Here is a 21,797-nt window from a genome sequence, read left to right as displayed (position 1 = left end):
CGCTTCCTGCAGTCCACGCATCAGGTACCCTGCACAATAGACGTTATACACAGGCGAAGTTACATGGCACACACGATATAACGACTAATTACACGTTATACGTGACGGACAATTTCTCGAATGAATTATCTGTTTGCTCGTTTTCCATGAATCATGAAACGGGGAAGCGAGTTTAGCTGCATTAATCAAAGCGAAGAGGGGAGAGGACAAGGTCACACCGCGTCGAGAATCTGCTAGAACATTAAACGCCCGCAAGTTGGCCGCATATTGATGGATGTAGGATATAACCTATAGGCGCGAACATCCCCCCCCCCCCCCCCCCCCCCCCACCATCCGAATAACAACTATGCAAGCTCCAAATTATAATCGCTATCTCCGTTATCATTAGTATAGTACTTCGAGTGAGGACCGACGTTGAATAAGTTGAACTGTATCTCCCAACTACCGTCAAGCCTTGCGCGTAAGGCAGGCAACCTTTGTCCGTTTGCCTGTGTGTTCCTATTTTGCGTAACGTTGCGTGCACTCGAGTCGTTGCCGAACACGTATAAGCGTGAGGGACGGTCGCCGGGCGTTGAAACGTCGCGATTGGTCGGCCGCCGGTTGGCTTCTGGCATATAGTAACTAGCGGGAAAAATTCAGCTGCAGAACATTACCGGGATTTGAGTGAGCCAGTTGAGTGACCTTGATTGAGAGTTGTGCTTCGCGTAAGCGATCCTTCGTTATACTTGTAATTTTCGTTCCTGCAATTTTTTTTGAATTGCTGCCTGTTTTTATACTCTTTTACTTAAACTCGTTCTTACTCGTTCAGCGCACAAGTTTCTACGCAATTCATCATCAACATGAAGAGCGCGTTTCGCCTACTGATCTTCGCTTCGGCCCTGTTCGCCGTTGCCTTCGCTTATCCAGGTAAATAATTTTTGGAAACAGTGAATTTTTCGAAACCGTTTTACAACTGTATTACCTTCATTTACTATCAACGAGCGGTTATATTCTGCGCTGTAACTGCTTCCGTATAAAGTTTTGTTGTTTTCCACTTTATTTCATTTCCTTCATTCGTTTTGATACTCTTTATTGTTTGATGAAATGAGGGTATAAAAGTTTGTGATTCGGCATTTCTGAAATCGACGTTTAAAATTTTGTGCCGTCCAAGTCCCTAACAGTGTTTTTCATGTTCGTTGGCATGTGTGTGTGTGTATGAGTTGAAATACAATTTTGAACCTAGCTCCTATCCGTTTTCAAGAAGTGAAATATTTTCTGCACGGGATTCTAGACGGTGAATATTAACAAATCTGTAATGCTATAGTTCACATCCAGATAAGTTCAACCGGTTTCAAAATTGCAAGATTTTTCGTGCGACACCGGCATCACGTGATCACTTGCAATAATCCGACTTACTGCGCAATATATAGAGAACATACAACTTCATATGCCTGTAACGTATACAATACATTCATTTATATGAATATGATTCATACGTTGTGCAGGTGTGACAAATCCAAACAGAAAATTCGCGTTATTTCGAAATACCGTGACAAATACCAGGACGAAGCTGCTGGTGATTAACGAGGGAGTGAAAACAATCAACGCCTTCTTGAATGTGCCTCGTTTTACAAACTCGTTCGAATTGTTACCCGCATTCAGCGTTACGAGGTTGAAGTTAGTAACGTAAACGTGATGAAAGATTGAAAAAAAATCATCAATTCGCAACTTGACAATGACTTTGAGGGTATTGAGTTTTTAGAATGTGATATTTGTTCTGTTTTATTACGGTTTATTCAATCTCAGACCCTCCTCATAATACAGAACAACGATTTTTGTCGAAAATACATTGTTACAATATCGTGACCAACTTCAATCTCATTTCCCCGTGCTAAATGCGAAAACCTAGAATACCTACAGGTTTAAGGAGGTACCCTGGTCGATTTCTTCGTTATCGTATATATGTGGAATAATCCAAGTCCACGTATCTCGAACGCACAAAAGGGCATAACGACCCCATTCTACATGTAATTCTGAACAAAACCACTTCAATACATTTTCATTTAACCAAAAAATAAAGAAATGGAATCATTTCTACGAACGGGGCTGTTATTCCCTTTTTCGTGTATATTTGAATAATTCGAGATACATACGACTGCGTCGAAATCGACTACGCCCGCCCTCCCCCTTAACCTCAAATATATTGGATACACTCCTCTCAAATTAATATGGAATCGGACGAGAACATGGAATACTCATGTTCACTTATACTTTAATACGTCGAACTGTCTCGACTGATGAGTTACGTGCATCGTTCCTTAGGTGTAACGCGTGAACGCATCGAGTTCTGGATCATTCGGTAGTCATAAACCGTATGAGTCACAGAAGAGGCGATATACGCGTATCTGCGTCGTTCAGTTTGAGCCAGCGTTATACGTAGACACCACGTAGACACCATGAGAATTGAGGTTCATGTACAGAACGTTGGATAGATTTTGACCATTCCGATATCCCTAGGAATTTTACGACCCACGGTGTTGGATGAGCACTGTTTGCACCGCTGGTCGCGCGCCTTCAGGCCGAGCAGAAACAAAAAAGAATCTGCGGCGCGCGACCGGCAGTACAAACGGTGCTCATCCAACACCGTGGGTCGTAAAATTCCTAGGGATATCGAGAGGGTCAGAATCTATCCAACTTTCCATGCATCGACAGGCACATGTGGGATAGATACGCGGTTATTTCTAGCGTGAAATTCAATTGTTACCTGCGTATACGCGTGTTATCCGGTCGTTCTGTTTAATCGAATGTAATCCCAAAACGGAAACACCTTTTCAACAGGTGCGGTTTTGTCGTCGCCGGTCCCTGAAAATGTATGTTACACATACGTTTCCAAGCTGCCCAAACATTTTCGCCTATCCCTATACTTTATCCATCCCGCCAAACTATACGTCATATCGACACAAATTTTATGTAGACAATGCTATAAAATACATATCCATGCATGTCGAGGCTTTCGGTTATATCCGTTGAAGTTTTTTGCGTAGAAGAATTACATGGGTAGGTTTATTTTTTGTTGGTTGATAGTATAAATTATTCAACAACCGTTCGCAAAATAGGATAGCGAGGAGAACGAAATGCCGAAAACTTTATATCTGCATCAACTTTAAAGATCCGTACGAACGAGCTCCGTTATCCCTCGGTGTTTATAACTGCTGTACTTTTTTATACGTCTTTGTTTTTAGACTTACGACAAATTCCAAGTTTTACAATTTCATGTTCTGAAAACAGTCGGCTTACATAAACATGTTAACTATATGTATATAACAAATCTTTTCAAAGTATTTCAAAGGTAGTGAGAAGCTTTGCCTATTTATATCTCTTGTAACAATACGAACGGGTATTGAATTTTTCTGTAACGTATCAAGAATTCATCCTGCAAAGTTACTTTCATAACATTAAAAGAAGAGTCAAGAGATGCACGCTGCTGGTGCTGCACAGTTGGCGTTTTGTTTTCTTACTTTTCTCCAACTAGAAGTTTACTACCGGTATTCGCAGTCTCGCTGTGCGATGTATTATTCTGAACTTTGTTAAGCAAGAGGAGCACGGCAAAAGTTGTATTTCACAAAAAATGTATGCTGTATTTTAATGAAAAGTTATGCAAATATTCAAAAATGAGAGTAATATAATGAATATGTAATTGGTCCAAGGAGTCTGTTATAAAACAAAGTTTACAACACAATCATCGTCTGTCAGTTTGTCGAATTAGGTATATTCTGCGTTATCTGAAACATGAAAAATATTGGCCGCGTATGCGTATAAAAACCAAACACTTTTCTGCACTACCTTTTATTTCATTATCATATTCTTTTATTTATACATGCATAGATTTTTTTATGCCCTCCCTCTGTTTATTTATCCATAGCGGTTTCACCCCGGCACGTATCAATTCCGGGGACCCGAAAAGAGCCCCAGCCTTTCGTTCGATATCCATCGACCATTAAGCGCATTGTGTGCCGCCACGTTTCTCTGTATAAGAACCGGGTCTCAGAATGTGAACGGCGACTTTTCCGGCTAACCGTAACGTACTCGGGGCTTGTGATTATTGCCCACGTAGCTGCATGCGGAGGAGAGGGCTCACCTCCACCAGTCTGGTGTCATAAGAGAAGGTTGACCTTAGACGAGGGGCTCGAATGCCAATGGCGTCCATTCAGGCTCGTGCGATCGGCCAGCACACTTCTCTTAACCTTTGGATTATTCAGGTGCGAACGCATTTGCTGTGTGCGAAACGCTGATGCGCACGTATATTCAAATTGCGTAATCCCATACACGCTGTGCTAGTTTGATATTTCATGCAACCGTCCGACGAGCCGCGGTTATTCCAACTCGTTACGTCGGCTTAAGCCTTAAACGTATTACGAACAAAACTTGAGCACGCCCATGTGCATGTATGTATGTCAGTGCTTAAATTACTCTGCAGTTTCGTAACAGCAGATGGTCGTTGATAATGATGAAAAGGAAGGAGAGCAAATTTAAACACATGCATCACCTCGTCGTACGTTTTCACTTTCGGGTATTTTTTTCCTCCCTTTTTTTGTCGACATCACTTCCAAACAGCATTGCTTGTACAACAGAATTACTCGTGCTACGTAACAGGCCTTTGTTCGATTCGAAGAAAATCCAGTTATCCATACAAATCACCTTCTAAAATAGTGTAATAACTTTTGGAACGATTTTTTTAGCACATTTTTAAAAGTATCGATTTTTGGCAAAAGACCTCCGATCCTGCAAATACTCTTTGCATTCAGTCGCCATAATCGACGGCAACAGACCGGTTTTCCGGTTCTGCATATATCAGGTTATACTTGATCCTTCTCGATTCATGGACGTGATAATAAATGCACTGCTGCCTCATTTCCGACGTCTGATATCTCTTTATCCTTTAAGCTGATTAAATCAGAACTGCGACGTCTGACTAGTCGCATAAGCTGCATCTGAACGAATGTCTTCATAGCTACTGTGCAAGGTGTCTTGTTTGAATAAGTGCGTCACGCGTTGCGGGTAATTTAATTTCGTGATTGTTCGTGGAAGTTGCAGGCTTCGTTGATAGGTATAATCCTCTCGTTATCCTCGCCGCTGTCTAAACCGCGCTGTGTATTATGTATAACTAAAACGAAAATCGCAAGGTCAGGAAGTGTTTCAATATTAACATAATCGCATTATCGGTCTCGAGTTTCACCCCTGTTAGATAAATGGGTATATTACGGTTTATGTGCGAACCCTTATATACTCCTGCCTTACTTTTGCACGATACCGTGGAGCCTTATAGTAGCTACCTCTTACTCAGTTTCAAATTACACTCTGGGACTCTCGCGAGTATATGCCTCGGAATAAATTGATGCCGATTTTGTGAACTGAAGAACCAGCGTCTTGCCTCTTCTGTACCACCTCCCACTGACGCTGATTACTTCGGATTGTAGCTCGCTGATGACATCAAACGACGTCGCACGGTGTGTTGGAAGTGTTCAATTCTCTTCAATTTCAAAGCGACAAAGAGACGTAGACGTATACAAGAAAATGAACAAATTACAGTCGAAGCAGCTCTTGTGTACCCGAGTAGATGGGAAAGAGGAATGACTGGAGAGAAAACGAGAAAAGAATTGCATTCTTTCAAACGGCAATAGGTATTACCTCAAGCCGCTGCAGACCATAGCTTTTTTCACTTTAGGTACTCATTGCGTTTCAGCGAAACAATCGATTCGTCAAAGGTCTTTTTTGCGACATCGGTATAAAATTATGTGGAGAAGTATGCGATGTGTGACACAGTCAAGTATCTCCTCGAGAATTTGGTTTCCACTCAGTCAGTAACATACCACAGTACCGTTCTTCAAAGAGACAAGAGGGTGAATCGCATGGATAGCGCGCTCAATAGACATCGTTACTTTGAATTTCATTTTATTCATGTCCGCATTTTTTTTGTTATCATAGGTGCACGTTCCGAAAGTTCTGAAAGTGATGAAGATTTCGAGAAGGTTGGTCCGATTCTCGTCTTGTCCGATGACCTGGAGGATGGCTTCGGTGGCAGTTTCTTCAGCTCGTTTCCCAACAATCCTTTCGACGGTTTTCTAACGAGAATGCAAAGTAAGTATTACACGTATGTCGATAACACGAGTACGAACTCGTTTACTCGAATCGAATTTATATCGTACACACTCGCTTGTACGTTCAAGGGCCTTCTCTGCAAGGCAAGGGAAAAAGTTTCAAAGAAATCTCTCTCTCGAATTTTTCATTGAATCAGTATTTCCCCTGTAGTAGAAACCGTTTTCCGGCTTTTCAATTCCCAGATACTCGACGTGTTTCGGATTCAAATTTAGTCATCTTGACAAAGCTGAGGGTAAATCATAACAATTTCAAAGGAATCTTGCCCACCAACCAGTCTTTCACACAAGTCCGTTCAATCACGGAACAACAATTTATGGCTTTTTGTCGAATAACGATTCCGTTTGTTGCCCTACCGATCGATTTTCTCCGAAGCTTAAGAGCACACCTTTCGGTATTTGATTAAATATTTCGTTTACGAACCAGTGAAGCTGACAACGAAACTGAAGCTACTGATACGTTTTGAGCCTCCTGTGGATATTAAAGCTTGTTTTACGTACACCAATTACCATTATATTACTAGTAGTGAGCAAAACACGTGCGAGTTTTATTTTCCCAACTGGGGCAGGAGAAAAAAAACTTTGTCCCCACACTCTCTGGGACTGCTGGCGCGATTTGCATCCCGAAACAACTATACACAGTGACAAAGAAAACGACGTAGGGTGGATTCACCAGTTCAACTCGGATGTACAGCCGTCCTGGGATGGCGGTACTCGTTGCCCTTTGCGAACCCTTGTTGACATCTCGATGTTTTTCACCATCTCTCCCGTGTGCCGCAAACTTTTAGGTCGCCACAGACCGCAGTGGGGCGGTTGGGATCGATATAACCATACAGTCAGAAACGATTAATGAATGCATCGTGTTTGGGATAAAGTTTCACGTAGGCGTCTACCCGCCACGTTCGCTATTTTGAACATACAGCAAGCCGGTTTATATATGCCCAGGTCACTTCTCAAGGCTGACGTGTTTGGCAAATCAGCTGAATTCATTAAACCCTTTCCTTTCCTTTCAAGCGTGTGTCTGTGTCCATAGTTTTTCGTATCTCTCATTGCCGGCGATACCAATGTCAAATCTCGTGTTGAGATGAATGCTTCAGTATAATTAGGCTGTTTTTTTTTTGAATACAAAGAAAGGTGAGGAGAGAATCTCGACGAAATGTTATACCGTACAGTAATACGACTTGTGAAATCGTTAATAAACGAGGCTGAAGTGTCGCGTGACTTCTAGTCTGACAAACACGCTGAGCTGTTTATCTAGCACTCAAATATACGGGAATGTATATATATTTCTGAACCAAATTACACTGCAGGGTTGGTAGCAAGTGATTACACAGATTACATTATTCGGATATATTCCTTGCTTGTTGAAAACACGTTGCAGCAAATGTTCGTACATAAATAAATATCGACCAGTTGTACGCATAAAAGCAATACTTCAAAGTTACCGCGTGCTTTCTTTTTCTACGAATAACTTTACTGTGAGCCTTGCCTCGAAGGTTAACTGAAACGAACAATATTGATATTAATTCAACGAGTTAAATTAAGGCTGCCTTATTTTCTCGCGATTTCCGCGCCGCTCCGTTACACACTATACCTGTACATCCCTACCTACACAGGCATACACATATATATATACTGTATAAATATTCCCTATAGGTGTACGTACAAAACTCGGGGGTTTTGTAGGTGTAGTATAATTGTCCCGTCTTATTAGCAAGCAGACGCGCGTCGGTCGCCCTTGCAGCACCCTCCACGTCTCCCCGACATATTTATCAAATTTATTAAATGGCCCGGAAGCGCGACGGCGCACAGGGTGGAAAAAAATGTCAAATTGCCAGCCGACGGATATACAGCAGCAGGAGTAGAGCCGAGCCAAACCTCGGCGGGATCTCCGACGAGTGATGCGACATATTGTACGCCTTGTGCTTACTCGCACAATCGCGAAACTCGAGCTTGTGTGGTTATGCACGCCGTGATTCGCGAGGTCCTGTTTCTTTCCACCGCCTCAGGCCGCGCTGGCAATCAACGCGCATGACCAGATATGAGTGGGCCATTTCACTCAAATGAGGGATCCATGAAACATGACACTTTTTTTTTTAAAGTGTAGCAACTTTTTTTCCAAATTCTGTGCAAAAACATGGATTTGCATTTCACTATTCAGCCCTGATTTCAATCATTCGATAGGTGAGACAAAATTTTTGAATAATACGCCGAAACTCATAAACATGCGCTTTTCCAAACTTTTATATCTTAGGTTCTACCAATGTTAAAGGCTTCAATTTTCTGCTAGTTTCAAGATTTTCATATTGCATTTTTACCTATAAACACTGACTACTGTCAGTCACTCATTCATACGTTACGTTTAAACGATGCGCTTGTTTATAACAAATGAAAATTTCCATCGCTGCTAATAATAATAATAATAATACAAATACACTTCGAGTATTTGAAATCTAGCCAAAGTTCAAGTTTTTGACATGAGTAGATAGTCAGTAATACAACATTTTTTTATTTTAATTGACGTATTTTCCAAGAATTTAAGCACGCCTTATTTAACTTTCCAATCATCGACATATTAGGGTCAACGATCGAAAAACGTCTATTTTTTTCTTTCATAGAATCTAGTAATAAGTGACAATAATAAGTGGCAATAACATTGGAGGCATTGAGCTACGTTTTTCACGAAAAACGCCTTGTCGGTTGGCGTGAAATGACTCATAGACTTTGAATAAGTATAAACGCTGAATGCGGCAATGGCACAACGCTGCACAGGAGAGTGGCGCAGAGAATAAAAATTAAGGACATCGTCTGAACACGGTCGGAGGTGACAAGGTCATTGTAATGAAGCCAAATGAGCGGGATCGTTACGCAGCGGCCCGACTTCCCCGTGGCACAGCTATCTTCCGCATCGCGTTGTCGAACTGCCCTGCACAATTTCATCGACGCTATTATACGTGCCCAGTTTCACCGTTGCACTGTACTTTTTCGGCCAAAGGACTGTGCTGATTTGGCTCGTGTTTCCTGCAGTTGAACCAGCTTTTTGCACCCTCTGATGCCATGCACCAACCAGTTGATTCCATGTTATTGCACCCTCCTAGGCCGTGCGATATACATGCAGACGATTGTTCGCCCGTGTTGTATTGTTCGGTCACGTTAGGCAGCCTCTCTGCTTTCGGTTATTTATGAATGCATCCACGGCCCGTTTGCTGATGGTCGCGGTAGCGAGATTCGGATCGAAATATCTCTATCCACTTACTAATACGTACACAAATTGATTTCTTACTTTTATTTCGCCGATCTTGGAAGCCATATTCAAGTGGAATATCGATCGATCCTTTTGTGATTTTCAAGTGCTGCCATCTACATTAGTAACATAACCTCAAAAACAGATGTATACGTGTCTTCTGATGAGGAACATATTCGGCAGTGTACTCTGTTCGCTCAACAAGACACCGATGAAGCCGCTGAAATGATTTTTGTGCTCCTGGTAGAGGCGCAGTGACTCGTATGACTTATAAAGAGGCGTTATTTTTTAACTGAAATACGAAAATAATGCAGTGCTGAATATGTTCCTTATTAGAAGTCATGAGGTATGTATCCATCAGCTGTGTTGGACGTTCTGTTACTCATTCCACTAGTTCATACCGTGTTTTGAAAGGAGCGTAGATGCCAGCACTTGAAAATTACAGATGTCTAAGCAGATGTTGTAATTTCGGATGGTTTTCAAGATCGGCGAACAAAACAGGAAATTAATTTGTACACCTACCAGTAGAATATACTGGAGTGTCGAACTTAGGAAAGAATGATTCAAGGTTGAAGAAATCTTAAAACGTCATACTCGATAGTAGCCGTTTTGTAAATAGTGTGCTCAATTTGAATTTCGGTCAGACATATGCATCGAGTAAAGATAAACCACGAAAAAATGTGTCCAGCGAATAGCGTTGGGTAAGAAAGATGATATATTTGTGTCTCATGCAATAAACCCATTGTAACGCAAGAAGTTGGCGTTGTTATACGAGAGTTGAAATTTTTATACACCTCATCCACATTGTGTAAGTGCGTGGTATCAGGTAATTGTTACATACCATCGTCAGAAGTTATATGTAAGGGTTTTTCTTGCATGTAAGGCGAAGCATACGTGTGGGGGGCTGCATTCCCCCTTGAAAGGATGGTCGCTTGGGATTAAAAAAGTTTTCTGCTTTATATGAGAGGAGATTGCGTGTGTGTTTGGTCGAGTATCGCGTAGTAGGCCTACACATACATCTCCACATCCATCCAGATCTATATAGCACGTATTATAAACGTATAACGTGCGGGTAATACTCAGCTCAAAGGCTGGATATACACAAAATTTCACCTCACGGACGAAGAATCTTTTCAGCTGGTTTTATTAATGAGAAAAATATGTGATCTGGTCTTTGATCTCGTAATAAAAATTGTCCAGAATTCATCGAGCAAACCTGCCATGGTTGATGCAAAAAACGACTTTTAGGATCAGCTGTGAATGTGGTGCTTGCATCAATTGCTACTGCGGATATAGGATGTAGTGTAGTCCTACCTATATGGATTTTACAGTGGCAGAAAAGCCCGGATGAAAAGAAGGGGATTGATGGTGTGACGAGCGTTGAAAAAGATGTATGGAGCAGCAACAGCAGCAGTCTGTGCGCAGGCAACCCTCCAGCGTGAAGAAAGAAGGACACGGAAATGATTTTTAAATTTACTCACCGTTTTCTCCACGCTTGACCGTTTTCCGACGTAAAGACAGATATCTCCATCCTTCAACTTCCCCCTACAGTGTTATTATGCCGTTACACAGCGAGAAAAAAAAACTTTGGTAAAAAAAAAGCACTAGTCTCCAGTTTATTTTGTTTCACGGTGTGTACAACCTTAAACCCGTCCTGGGAGATGTGAATTTATTTTATAATGAGCCATTTGCCTATACAGAGCTCTGAAATATTGAGCTACTATTACGAGCCTGACATTTACTTCGGCTCTTGCTTCTGCTGCTGGATTGTGACACCGTATCTTGCATGACGGTCTGACACGAACTAATGGTATTAGGAAATTCGAGGAAATGTTTGATTTAAGTCGTGTACACCTCTCTCCGTGCAATTCCCGTGTGCACATACCCTTTCGTACTGAACTGCGAGTAAATGTCTGCCTGTAAATCTTCTCAAATTCGTCGAACATGATAGTGGAGTGCGAATAATGTTAATAGAAAGTCTAATTTTAACAGATATATTATTAACGCATGGTTACATCAATTTACAGACATGATGAAGAGATTGAGGGAGCAAGTGGCAGCCTCTCTTCCAGATTTGGGAAGTTCCGACGGCTTGTACGATATTCCCAAGATCCCCGAGGGAGCAAACACCACCTCAACTACAAAGGTGAGTCGCAAAAATAATCGCGGTGGATTGCTTTGCAAATCATTTTGTAAAATGCAGACTTACGTATTTGAGAATAGAGTATAAGTTCTCAGAAAGAATCAACAACTATTATAGCACAGAAAAAACATATACTGTCTGCTCATATAACCTATTAATTTCTTCAGAAGTAAATGGCAGTTTTCAGTATCCATTTGTGTCAGATACGGAATTTTTCTGGAATAATTTTGTTGACCACAAAAGCAATAATTATGTGTAGTTGTCATTGTTTTTTCACCCGAGCTCTTTTAACACTCGATCAATGACGCAGCAAATTTTCGTCGAACTGCATAAATACCCACATCTATTGTTCGCATTGATCTCTTGTAACTGATCACATTTCTTTTGTATATTTTTGAATCCATAGGTAATCAACGGCCACGTTGTAACCGTTAACGAAACCACGTACAGCGACGGCGACGAAAACAGCGGTACAGTTTTACGGGTCCGTGTTGTCGACATAAAACCGGTAAACGAGACAGAGAATCCTGACTCAGAAGATGTGACGACACCTGCCAACAATGAGCCGCCTTCTTCCTCATCTTCATCCCCGGACCGTAGCGTTGAATCCCTCGAAGATTTCTCCAAGAATGAAATTCCCGATCGGCTGGTCGCAATCTAGTAAGCTGACCAAGAAAGAATGAATGAGAAAATGTGTTTAATGGAACGAGGAAAATCATATGTAATGTGTATTTGATATATAGTTTAGTCTGTATTATACTTTATAGGTGTAGATTCGTTACATTCGCTTAATATCGGGTTTGTTAACATGTTATGAACCAAAAACGAATTAGGAATATATGTTATAAGTATGTTGTTATATGTATACATATTATTATACCTATAATGAAGCCGGTGCTTGGGGAGCATATCTCGCCGGCCTCTTCCTATATTGGTAGGTGAAATATATACTATATTTTATACAGCGTGTTTTGCGTGTTGTTTATTAAATTTATCGATTTATATACTTGGAACTGCTGACGAGTGCTGGTATTTTGTTTCAACTTGTCCCCCACATCCTTCTTCAATATTGTGAGTAGGTATAGGTATAATATTGCCGTCGGCGATGATGATTAATGGCTCTGGTGGAAAAAATTTCCTTCGAATAATGTTTCCGATGAATTTGGTTACTGGTCGGCGTAACATAAATTTTGCATAATTATGAGAAATACGATCACCGTAGTGTTGTTATGGCGCAATGGTTAAGTTCAGCAGGGATTTAATTGTAACGCAATTTGCACCGGAGGAATTTCCATCATTTCGTGGCAGACAAGAAGCGATGACAATCTTGTGGGCTTGCGAATAAAGAGTTTGTCGGTATATTCAACGGGTGTTGAATTTAGGATTTCGGATAAAGATGTCAACAACGAGTCAGCAATTTTCCACAACGGGAGTATTCCGCCAGATTAACTTTCAAATGTCCTGCCGACGCACTGCCTACCCTCAACATCCTATCCTTATGAAAATTTCCCAGACACAGCATGGATGATTTCCTCTTGTTGCTTGAAAATTATGTGTCATTGCAGTTCGTAAAAATACCAAACGCAGTTATTGTCAATTCGAAATCTAACCTTGATGGAAACAGTCATGAATATATGAATTTGCAAACACTGCGATCTGAATCTGTACGATTGAAAGATTGCGCCGTTTATACCAGGAACTCGACCCCGTACCATGATGTAAGTATATTATACATATACATGATGCTATTTTATACCATTATGCAATTCAACGTCTTGATAAACCGTAGCTTTCTCGTTTGCGCTATTTTCATTCATTCAAAAGACTTCGTCAGCCAGACGAGTTACGTCTAACTAGTTAAATCAATTTGTAGAGTGAATGTGAAAAGAAAAGAAAAAAAACAAACAACGCATACATATTACGTTACGCGCTTAATTGTATTTCAAATACGTCATTCGAATACTTTGTGAATCTTGACAATTCTCTCGACTGAAAGCTCAGCAACTCTAAGTTGATGCATATGCAAAGCGTAAAGTTAAACCGCTTCGGCGATATTTGTATTAAGGTGGGTAGAACTGATTATTGGTTTTTAGTAGATCCAACTGAAATTGAATGATCAAGATACAAAGCCTTTTGTTTAGCGAAACAAAAGAAATCTAATTTCATTCAGCTGGCGATCTTTGATACGCGAACTGAAGATGCGGGCAATCGAATAAATTTAAAAGAGACCACTTCTCCGAGTATTATTAATTACATTCTATATAACACTGTGCACTTGAAGTATCCACAGTTGATTGAAAATAAAATGACATCGATTCCAGGAATAACGATACATAATACAAATATTTCCGCGAAGAGTCTCTGCAATGGCATGGAAGCCAATCGATAATGGATTTCAACGTCGCAGTGTTACATCCCCGCTGTATCAATACTACGAATAAATCTCGTTAGGTCGTCGAATGTTTTTGCTGTCTTTGATGTAGAAATATTTGCTCAAAATACGCGGATATTTGAGTGCAGAGACATTAAGCCACGGTGAATACGGAAATTTGATGGCAATGTGATGTTTGCCTTTAATGTCACGTGACTGACAGAACGAGTAATTGAGTGCAATAAAGGTGCTTTTGAGGAATAAGTAAAGTGGGGCATGAATCAAGTTAATGAAATTATTTCTCCCTGTGCATTGTTCTTATTTTCCGTTCAGGTTGTCTCCAACGTAGAAAGTGATATTAGTTATCCCATCTAAATTAAATATTACGTTGCCAAATATAAACGCGAGTATAGTAAAAATGATGCGACCATAATTAACTTGAATTATGTATAATACATAATGGCATGCGCACCTGATCTACATTTCTGACACGAGCCAACTAGGTTTCAGATCAAGGCTAAAGCTTTTTGATTAGATTTATGATTATTCATTTTCGCCCCGGTGTTATTACTCGATTGAGTAATTCCTTCTTGATACGTTACACATTTTAATTACTAATGTGGGTTATAATGTAACATATGTTATATTTTTAAACAATAGTGTATAACTTATCGCGAATTTTGTATTCAAGCACATTGCGCGATTGTCGAAATAAAAAATTTCACCTTGCATAGCAGCAAAGCAAAACACGCCATGGTATTTTTGTTGCATTAGTTCCTATTCGCGGGGCATGGTTTCTAAGTATGAATGCAGGCCATATTTACACCGTATCGATTCGGTACGAGGAACCACGACGAGATAAACCAATCATATGGTAGATTCAAAGGAAATTCCCTACATTCTCTTTACTCCTTGAATTGTTTCGTTCTTGCGATTTTATATGCCAATAAACATTAGCCATAAGCTAAAATTGTGATGCCATGGAAAATGACGTTGTGGGAGCAAAGCCAGGTTATGATGCACGGAAAATCAGATGCAAAAAGATTCGAGAGAATCTGGTGACCTATGGAGTAATTTTCATTGGCGGCATCTCTTAGCGACGCGTGCGCCGTGCATGGAACGTACCATAATATAGGCACGTAAGTTGGTTAATACTTCGACGAGTTGTCTTTCGTCAAGAGAGAAACAAAGATGTGAATAAATACTTGCTACTATCGAATAGTCAATTTCGGACATCAGTCTGCACCCGTGAGTAACAAAAGCGAATAAATATAGCCTAGCATGGCCTCAGCATCTAGTACAAGTGCTCGAAGCCTGTTCGTTGATTCCAAAATGAGGTTAGCTGATCGAGTGCAAGTTAACGTCAATAACATAGCTTCGTTAGCGAGGCAAATACAACGAGGATCACGCAGTAGCGAGGTAAAGTTGGATAATTTCTTTAAGTACTGTCATGATATTATTACGCGCCAAGTATTGTGAATGTATACGTTATGAAAAATTTGTTGATATAGATTTTAATGCATTCTATGAAGAACTTTACTCCACAAGAACATACATTGGAGAATGCGGACACATATTTGAGAAAGGTTCTCCTCATGACTGCTCACTACGAATATCAACTAGATGCTATTGAGAAGAGTTGCATAAAGCTAGAAGAAGTCACTGAACAAGCACGTGCCATGCAAAGATGAAGTATTTCACCAAGGAATTCAAGCGTTCTTAATTTAGAACTCATTATAATCTATAGGTAGAGGGGATATTTCATCATTACAGCTATATAACTACTCTCTGGAGCAAATTCATAGCTCAATCTAGCTATAATGTTCACAAAAATGTGGCCACATTCTGAACTGGTCATTTGGATGTGGAATTACCAACTAAGTAATAAAAAAACTTGAGAATAAGACAAAAAATGTTTGGGAAACGTAATAATTTATGGAAATGTAAAATGAAATACTTTGATCTGAGATCTGGTTCCTGTAATGATGAGCTGTATTATGAATGTTGAATTTCAAGATATTGAACATACAATATATAATCGACTTATAATTATAATACTAATATATCAGAAAACAGTTTTAAAACCGAGCTCCAATATAATAGGTCAACGACCAAGAGGTGACTGGAGATCATTCTGCGAATTGTAGCCGTATCGTGTCAATATACAAGGTAGATTACATATAAGATGGCATTGCTGTAGCAAACGGGACACATTTAAAAGATAGCGCAAAGAATTGATAGAGCAGGAGAGAATTAAACGGAGAAACTTAAATATCCACTTTGTGAAGAGATATTTTCAAAAAACTTATTAAATGCCATTTTCAAGTCCCAATTGAGTAAAGTTAATTGTTCTATTTAATAAATCTATCATTGAAAAATTTGAAATTGAGGATTGAATATCAATAACGTCTTATAGCAAGTTTTCATGTTATATCGAGTATATTTTCATTTCATTACGTTAGCAGTTGACCATGCACTTAGGGAACTTTTATCAACTAATCTAGTCATTAGAACTACTATATTTTGCTACTTTCCTTTGATACCATAGACTATGTTTGATAGTTCACTTCATCTATAACGGCCAAATTCAGATTTAACCCTTATTGTTTATCAGCGCCATTTTGGTGACTTATTGAGTCAATATTTGCTGTTTTGTGGAGGACACATTTGTAGTTGAAACCCGGGCCCATATGATATTGTCACGGATATTGTCCTCCTTACTTTTATCTTCCTTATACGTGAAATTCAAAATGTCCCACGACCCGCAGCCATTTCGTGGCGAATCTATAAAGTTTTCGTGAACCAATCACAATTTTGAGTCGAGGAACCAATCGGAATAAAGATGTGCAGCATCAGCGCCACGCGGATAAAATTCGAGGCAAGATTCACAACGACCAGAGGTCTGCGCAACGCATTGTTTCCTTTCTCAACCGCCAGGTTCTCTATGCCGGTGTAGACAAAATTCCTCTTGCCTTCTCTTTTCCGGTCGCTCTGTAGTGCGTGTCAGGTAACGGAATTTATTGCGATTTTGAATCTGAGCTCATCTTTGTGTAAATCTGAACAATTTGATTGTTTAGCACCGAAATAACGTTCAATATTCCGTGCTGTGTTGTTATTTTCTAATATTTTCTTGAATTGCACTGTGCCATACGACAAATTACATCCTAACCTCGCTCGGAACTCGTTGTCAACAATACAATTCGTGGTGTTATTTGTAATTTTCGTTTGTTCTAGTCTTATTCGAATTAGAGATGTAATCTTGCTCATTTTCAACCGTAGACACAGATTGCCGATTGTCTCAGAAAAAAAATTCTGAAACGTTACAAATTTTCAATGCAATGCGTATTCCTTAACTTGTGTTTATTGTTTCAAAATGTTCGTAATTATTTTCTTATAGCTGCAGGATGAAGCAGATCGTCACCAACCAAACAGTCAAAATCCCTGAGGGATTGACTGTCTCCGTGAAGTCGCGGACAGTCACTGTCAAGGGACCACGAGGTGTCTTGAAACGATCTTTCAAACACTTGGCACTTGACATTCACGTAAGTATTACAGACAGTAATTTCATGTGCGATTTTTAAACAATCTTTGAATTCAGCTGTTATGAATAGTTGAATTCATCTGTTATGAATAGTTGAATTCATATATTTGCTATTATTTTTGATTAGTTGATGATGATTTGTGGATTCCCCTTCATTTAAATTGATAAATGATAAATCCATACTGATACTTATAATGAGCTATATCAAACGTAGATTAATGGTTACTTTCTTTGTTGACACATTATTGCTTTCCTGATATTTTAGATGGTAAACCCGAGGCTATTGAAAGTTGAGAAATGGTTTGGAACCAAAAAGGAGCTGGCTGCTGTGCGCACCGTCTGCTCGCACATTGAAAACTTGTTGAAGGGTGTGACTAAGGGGTACCAGTACAAAATGCGTGCAGTATATGCCCATTTCCCCATAAACTGCGTCACGACAGAAAACAACTCTGTAATTGAAATTCGTAATTTCCTTGGTGAGAAATTCATCCGACGAGTCAAGATGGCTAATGGTGTCACTGTAGCTAATTCGGCCAAACAAAAGGATGAACTAATTCTGGAAGGAAATTCTTTGGAAGATGTTTCCAGATCTGGTGAGTTAAAACTCATCACGAGATTTCAGCAATATTATTTACCCAAGTTTATAAAACTTACCTAATTTCTAACGTGATCATATTACTTTTCAGCTGCACTAATCCAGCAATCCACGACCGTGAAAAATAAGGATATCAGAAAATTCTTGGACGGTCTATATGTTTCTGAGAAAACCACAGTTGTACAAGATGCCGAATAAAAACTTTTGACGCACTGAATTCTCGTGTAATAATTAAAATTTATATGTGAAATAAAACTGATCGAAAAGCTTTTCAGAATCAGACATAAAGCGTTCACCCTTACTAGCACTTCGAATACTTGGCTATAATTGTAGAAGCATTAACTGAATGAACTGCTGATACTTTGTCAAAAATTAGTTACCAGTATATTATTAGGTTAAACAATACTGGTGAATTGCATGCTGTCAGAATTCTTGTGTCATCTTACAACCATCCTGTCAAAATTCCCCCACTTGAAATGTATTCTGCAAGTAACCTACTGTATTCTGTTTGTAAATGATTGACTCGTACCAAATTTTAGACTTCTAACTCCACTTCACTAGGAGTTATTGTCAAAATACGCGGTTTTCAGTTTTTCTAACGTTAACTCCGCTATTTTCACTTGGAAAATGATGAAAAAAAATTTCAGATTCAGTAGACATTTGAGCACATGTTGAGGATTTTTGTCCGATTTTTTGGTAATAAGCTCTACCTTAGAGGTACAATTTTGTATAAATGCATACAAATTATATGATATTGGGACCGGAGACTAGAGAAAAGAATAATTTATAAGAAAAATGTGTAATAAAATCTTGAATAATACACAAAATGATGTTATTATGAATTCCAAAAACGTAAACTGAAATTATTTGGACGTACGAGGCTTCATAATTTCTAACAAAGTCGTCTAACGGATCAAAGATTTCTTCTCACGCAAAACTTCCTCGTAGGACTGTAATAATTTTTTTATTCCTTCTTTTGTAGCAAAAGTGCGCTTGTCGTTTGAGTCTGTTTTCCAAAATTTGTAACCCTTTTTCAATTAAACTCAGGCCTTCTGTAAGTTACTTCCCGAATTTCTTTGCGGTGTACAACGTTTCTAAATTGACAAAATTGATTGTACCGAGCGCAGTTATTGAGAAACTCCATCATTGCAACCAATTGTGAAACTGAATGAAACTTGTATGGCAGTTATCACTAATTATCACGGATGGCAGTGTTATAGTTAATCCATAGGGAATTGATACGGAGGCACCTCAATAAACTGGATTTTTTCAAGACAATATGGGTAGTTCATGGGGAGAATTTATTCTTTTCGTACGCGCATACAGTAGAGTATGACAAAATAATAGAGTCGTATTTTTTCATTTTCGTAAAACACTAAAATTCGAAAATTTATAAGCAATTGAATTTTACTGTTTTTGATCCAATTTTGAATATACAGGATTGCTACTGTCTCTTAAATATCCTAAAATTCTGGATTCATCCCGGAAATTAAGAATTGCTCCTTAAGTCATGGAATATTTTAATTTATACTGGAAAAGTTGATGTAATACATTTTTGATTCAAAAACTCACCAAATTATCTTATTCTTACAAATTCATAAGAAAACGAAATTAAGGTTCTTGAATTTTTCAATTAATTGTCTCGGAAATTCTTCTGGTATAGTGCCGGAATTCTTGATTGGAGTACAATATGGATGTATTTTATAGTGGCTGACGTTATATATTACTCTTTTCAACCTGTATGTTGTATCTGCTTCAACCAATGGCTTAAACTTTGTCCGATGAAAAAAGAAAACATACGGCGAAATAGTTTTATCCCCAAACTACGTGAATAATGTTACAAAGGGTGATTCATTAATTAAAAATCCCTGGCAGCCAAACATAGATATCACGATAGTCATCGATTCAGCCATAGTCTTCTCATTCTAAAGAGTGACTGAGGATGTCACATTCAAATGTTACTGACGCCGTGCAATTTGGAGATTATTGCAAATAACGATCTATCAATTAACCGCTCTTTTTTACCCGAAATAAACATACGAAATAAAAATAATCCATCAAATTTGCCGATTGACTCTGAAGTAGTGAAGTGTATGATTTCCTTTTGTGAAGTACTTGCAAGTACTTACTAAGAATACTTTGAGTCCATCTGTCTTTGGACGGCAGGTATCAAATGTTCTATGCATAGGTACTTAATTAAGTATCCTTAGAAATAAAAAAATCAAGACCATAACTAATCTCAATACTATTTGTTCGTGTTATATAAACGTTGAATTATTGAACAGTCTGTGCACTTGCGGGAGTAATTACAGATTCAAAACAATTATCTTTCCATCGTTGGTACGTGGCTGGTTGGCGGGAATTCACAATAAAAAAAGCCTGCCGTGCGGAGGTTCTGCTTATTGTGAAGTGAACATTGGAATCTGGCGAGAACGGTAATTAGGACAGTGAATAACATATTTTTCATAACCGTGGAAGAGGACTCGAGAAGACTCGTTCTCGGGTCGGAATCTTCGCTCTGAAGCTGAGAGCGGCGTGTAAAGCGCGGTTGTGCTCTCCAAAATTAAGTCAGAAGAGCAGAATGTAGTAGCTATGTAGGTAAAGACTGAAGGGTTGCTGTACTCTCCAGTCTTTCGGTGAAAATGGAAAAAAATTAAATTCAACTTGCTGCGGCACTAGTCAAATTGGATTCCGTAAAACGAAATAGAAGAGAACTTGACGCTGGCGCCATGGTTGTACAGCAAAGACCTGCACTTCAAAAAATGTGTCGCATTCCACAAGAGCTCGAACTTGAGATCGTATAGTTTCCGTCAACTTTCTGGGTCTGCTCGGTGAGATTTCTTCATAAATCCACCGCCAATGCTGTACGATGCATCGAGAAAGAAAACCGTGCTATCGTTTTTATTAGTCATTTGATCAGTACATATTAGAATAAATCGATAATTATTTTTTTTGCTTCAAACTACCTAAAACTATAGTTCTACGTGAAAAAATAATCTCTGTGATGAATTTAGCTTTGTCCTGAAAGATTTAGAGGCACCGCAACGACCTTTGATGATTGTATAACTTGACTTCAAGCATTATGGTAAATAATTGTGTCATTCTTTATGGTAATTCAGTTAAGTATCTTGGAGTAGTAATTGATAATACTTTATCATGGGATAATCAGATGACGCATTTATGTAATCGTACTATGAAAACCTTGGCATAACTAGAATTGATAATGATACATTTAAAGGTCAATTACGTATTAAGTTGGCCACAACCCTGATTTTTTCAATATCTGGTTATTGCAATGTAGTTTTTACAAATATTACTGACAGGTTACAGCTGAAATTGTAAGCAAAGCTGAACGCATGTGTCAGGTTTATTTTTAATATATCGAGATTTGAACACGTCAGTGTATATTATCAGAGACTAGATTGGCTACAGTTGAACAGGAGAAGAGATTTTTTCATAGCCTGTTTGTTTCCAAAGAAATTTACATGAATTAAAATCTGCAATTACTTGGATCGCGGTTAGAGTTACTCTAGCAGTGGCACTGCATAGAGGAGACATCAGACAGGATTACGTAAAATTGCCAAATGAAATACAGCTACATACGACAAACATTCTCAGTGCATTGAATACGTGTCTGAATTTCGTAACCGCCCGAAACTACAACGTTGCACAGTCCGGATGAATTCCGTGCTGCTTGCTTTAATCACTTCCTTAATATTAAAATTGAATATTTATTGGTGATATTAAAAATGTATGTATAGTCTAATAG

The 21,797-nt window shown here is 39.0% G+C and overlaps 3 protein-coding genes across 6 annotated transcripts; all 3 read left to right on the top strand.

The window, feature by feature from the left end:
- Positions 1-569: 569 nt before the first annotated feature.
- Positions 570-12,483, top strand: LOC124296960 (icarapin-like). Of its 3 annotated transcripts, none has more exons than XM_046747460.1 (5): positions 570-727; positions 809-906; positions 5,965-6,117; positions 11,406-11,524; positions 11,928-12,483. In XM_046747460.1, the coding sequence occupies exons 2-5, from the start codon at positions 840-842 to the stop codon at positions 12,180-12,182; spliced, it is 594 nt and encodes a 197-aa protein (XP_046603416.1). In that variant the 5' UTR covers positions 570-727; positions 809-839; the 3' UTR covers positions 12,183-12,483. The 3 variants fall into 3 exon arrangements, with proteins under 3 accessions (XP_046603416.1, XP_046603418.1, XP_046603415.1); XM_046747462.1 differs by having other exon boundaries at positions 584-704; XM_046747459.1 differs by having other exon boundaries at positions 632-906.
- A 2,474-nt stretch (positions 12,484-14,957) lies between these two features.
- On the top strand, positions 14,958-20,652 carry LOC124296962 (BLOC-1-related complex subunit 7). 2 transcript variants are annotated; one of them, XM_046747465.1, is made up of 3 exons: positions 14,958-15,311; positions 15,404-15,530; positions 20,597-20,652. In XM_046747465.1, exons 1-3 carry the CDS (start codon positions 15,174-15,176, stop codon positions 20,635-20,637), a joined length of 306 nt encoding a protein of 101 aa, XP_046603421.1. In that variant the 5' UTR covers positions 14,958-15,173; the 3' UTR covers positions 20,638-20,652. The 2 variants fall into 2 exon arrangements, with proteins under 2 accessions (XP_046603421.1, XP_046603420.1); XM_046747464.1 differs by lacking the exon at positions 20,597-20,652 and having other exon boundaries at positions 14,962-15,311; positions 15,404-15,853.
- On the top strand, positions 16,761-18,245 carry LOC124296961 (60S ribosomal protein L9). The gene is made up of 4 exons (XM_046747463.1): positions 16,761-16,899; positions 17,290-17,434; positions 17,699-18,026; positions 18,120-18,245. Exons 2-4 carry the CDS (start codon positions 17,297-17,299, stop codon positions 18,224-18,226), a joined length of 573 nt encoding a protein of 190 aa, XP_046603419.1. The 5' UTR covers positions 16,761-16,899; positions 17,290-17,296; the 3' UTR covers positions 18,227-18,245.
- Positions 20,653-21,797: the final 1,145 nt, after the last annotated feature.

The sequence above is a fragment of the Neodiprion virginianus genome, chromosome 2 (assembly GCF_021901495.1).
Source record: "Neodiprion virginianus isolate iyNeoVirg1 chromosome 2, iyNeoVirg1.1, whole genome shotgun sequence".
NCBI classification, from domain to species: Eukaryota; Metazoa; Arthropoda; class Insecta; order Hymenoptera; family Diprionidae; genus Neodiprion; species Neodiprion virginianus.
This window is presented reverse-complemented; position numbering and strand designations above follow the sequence as displayed.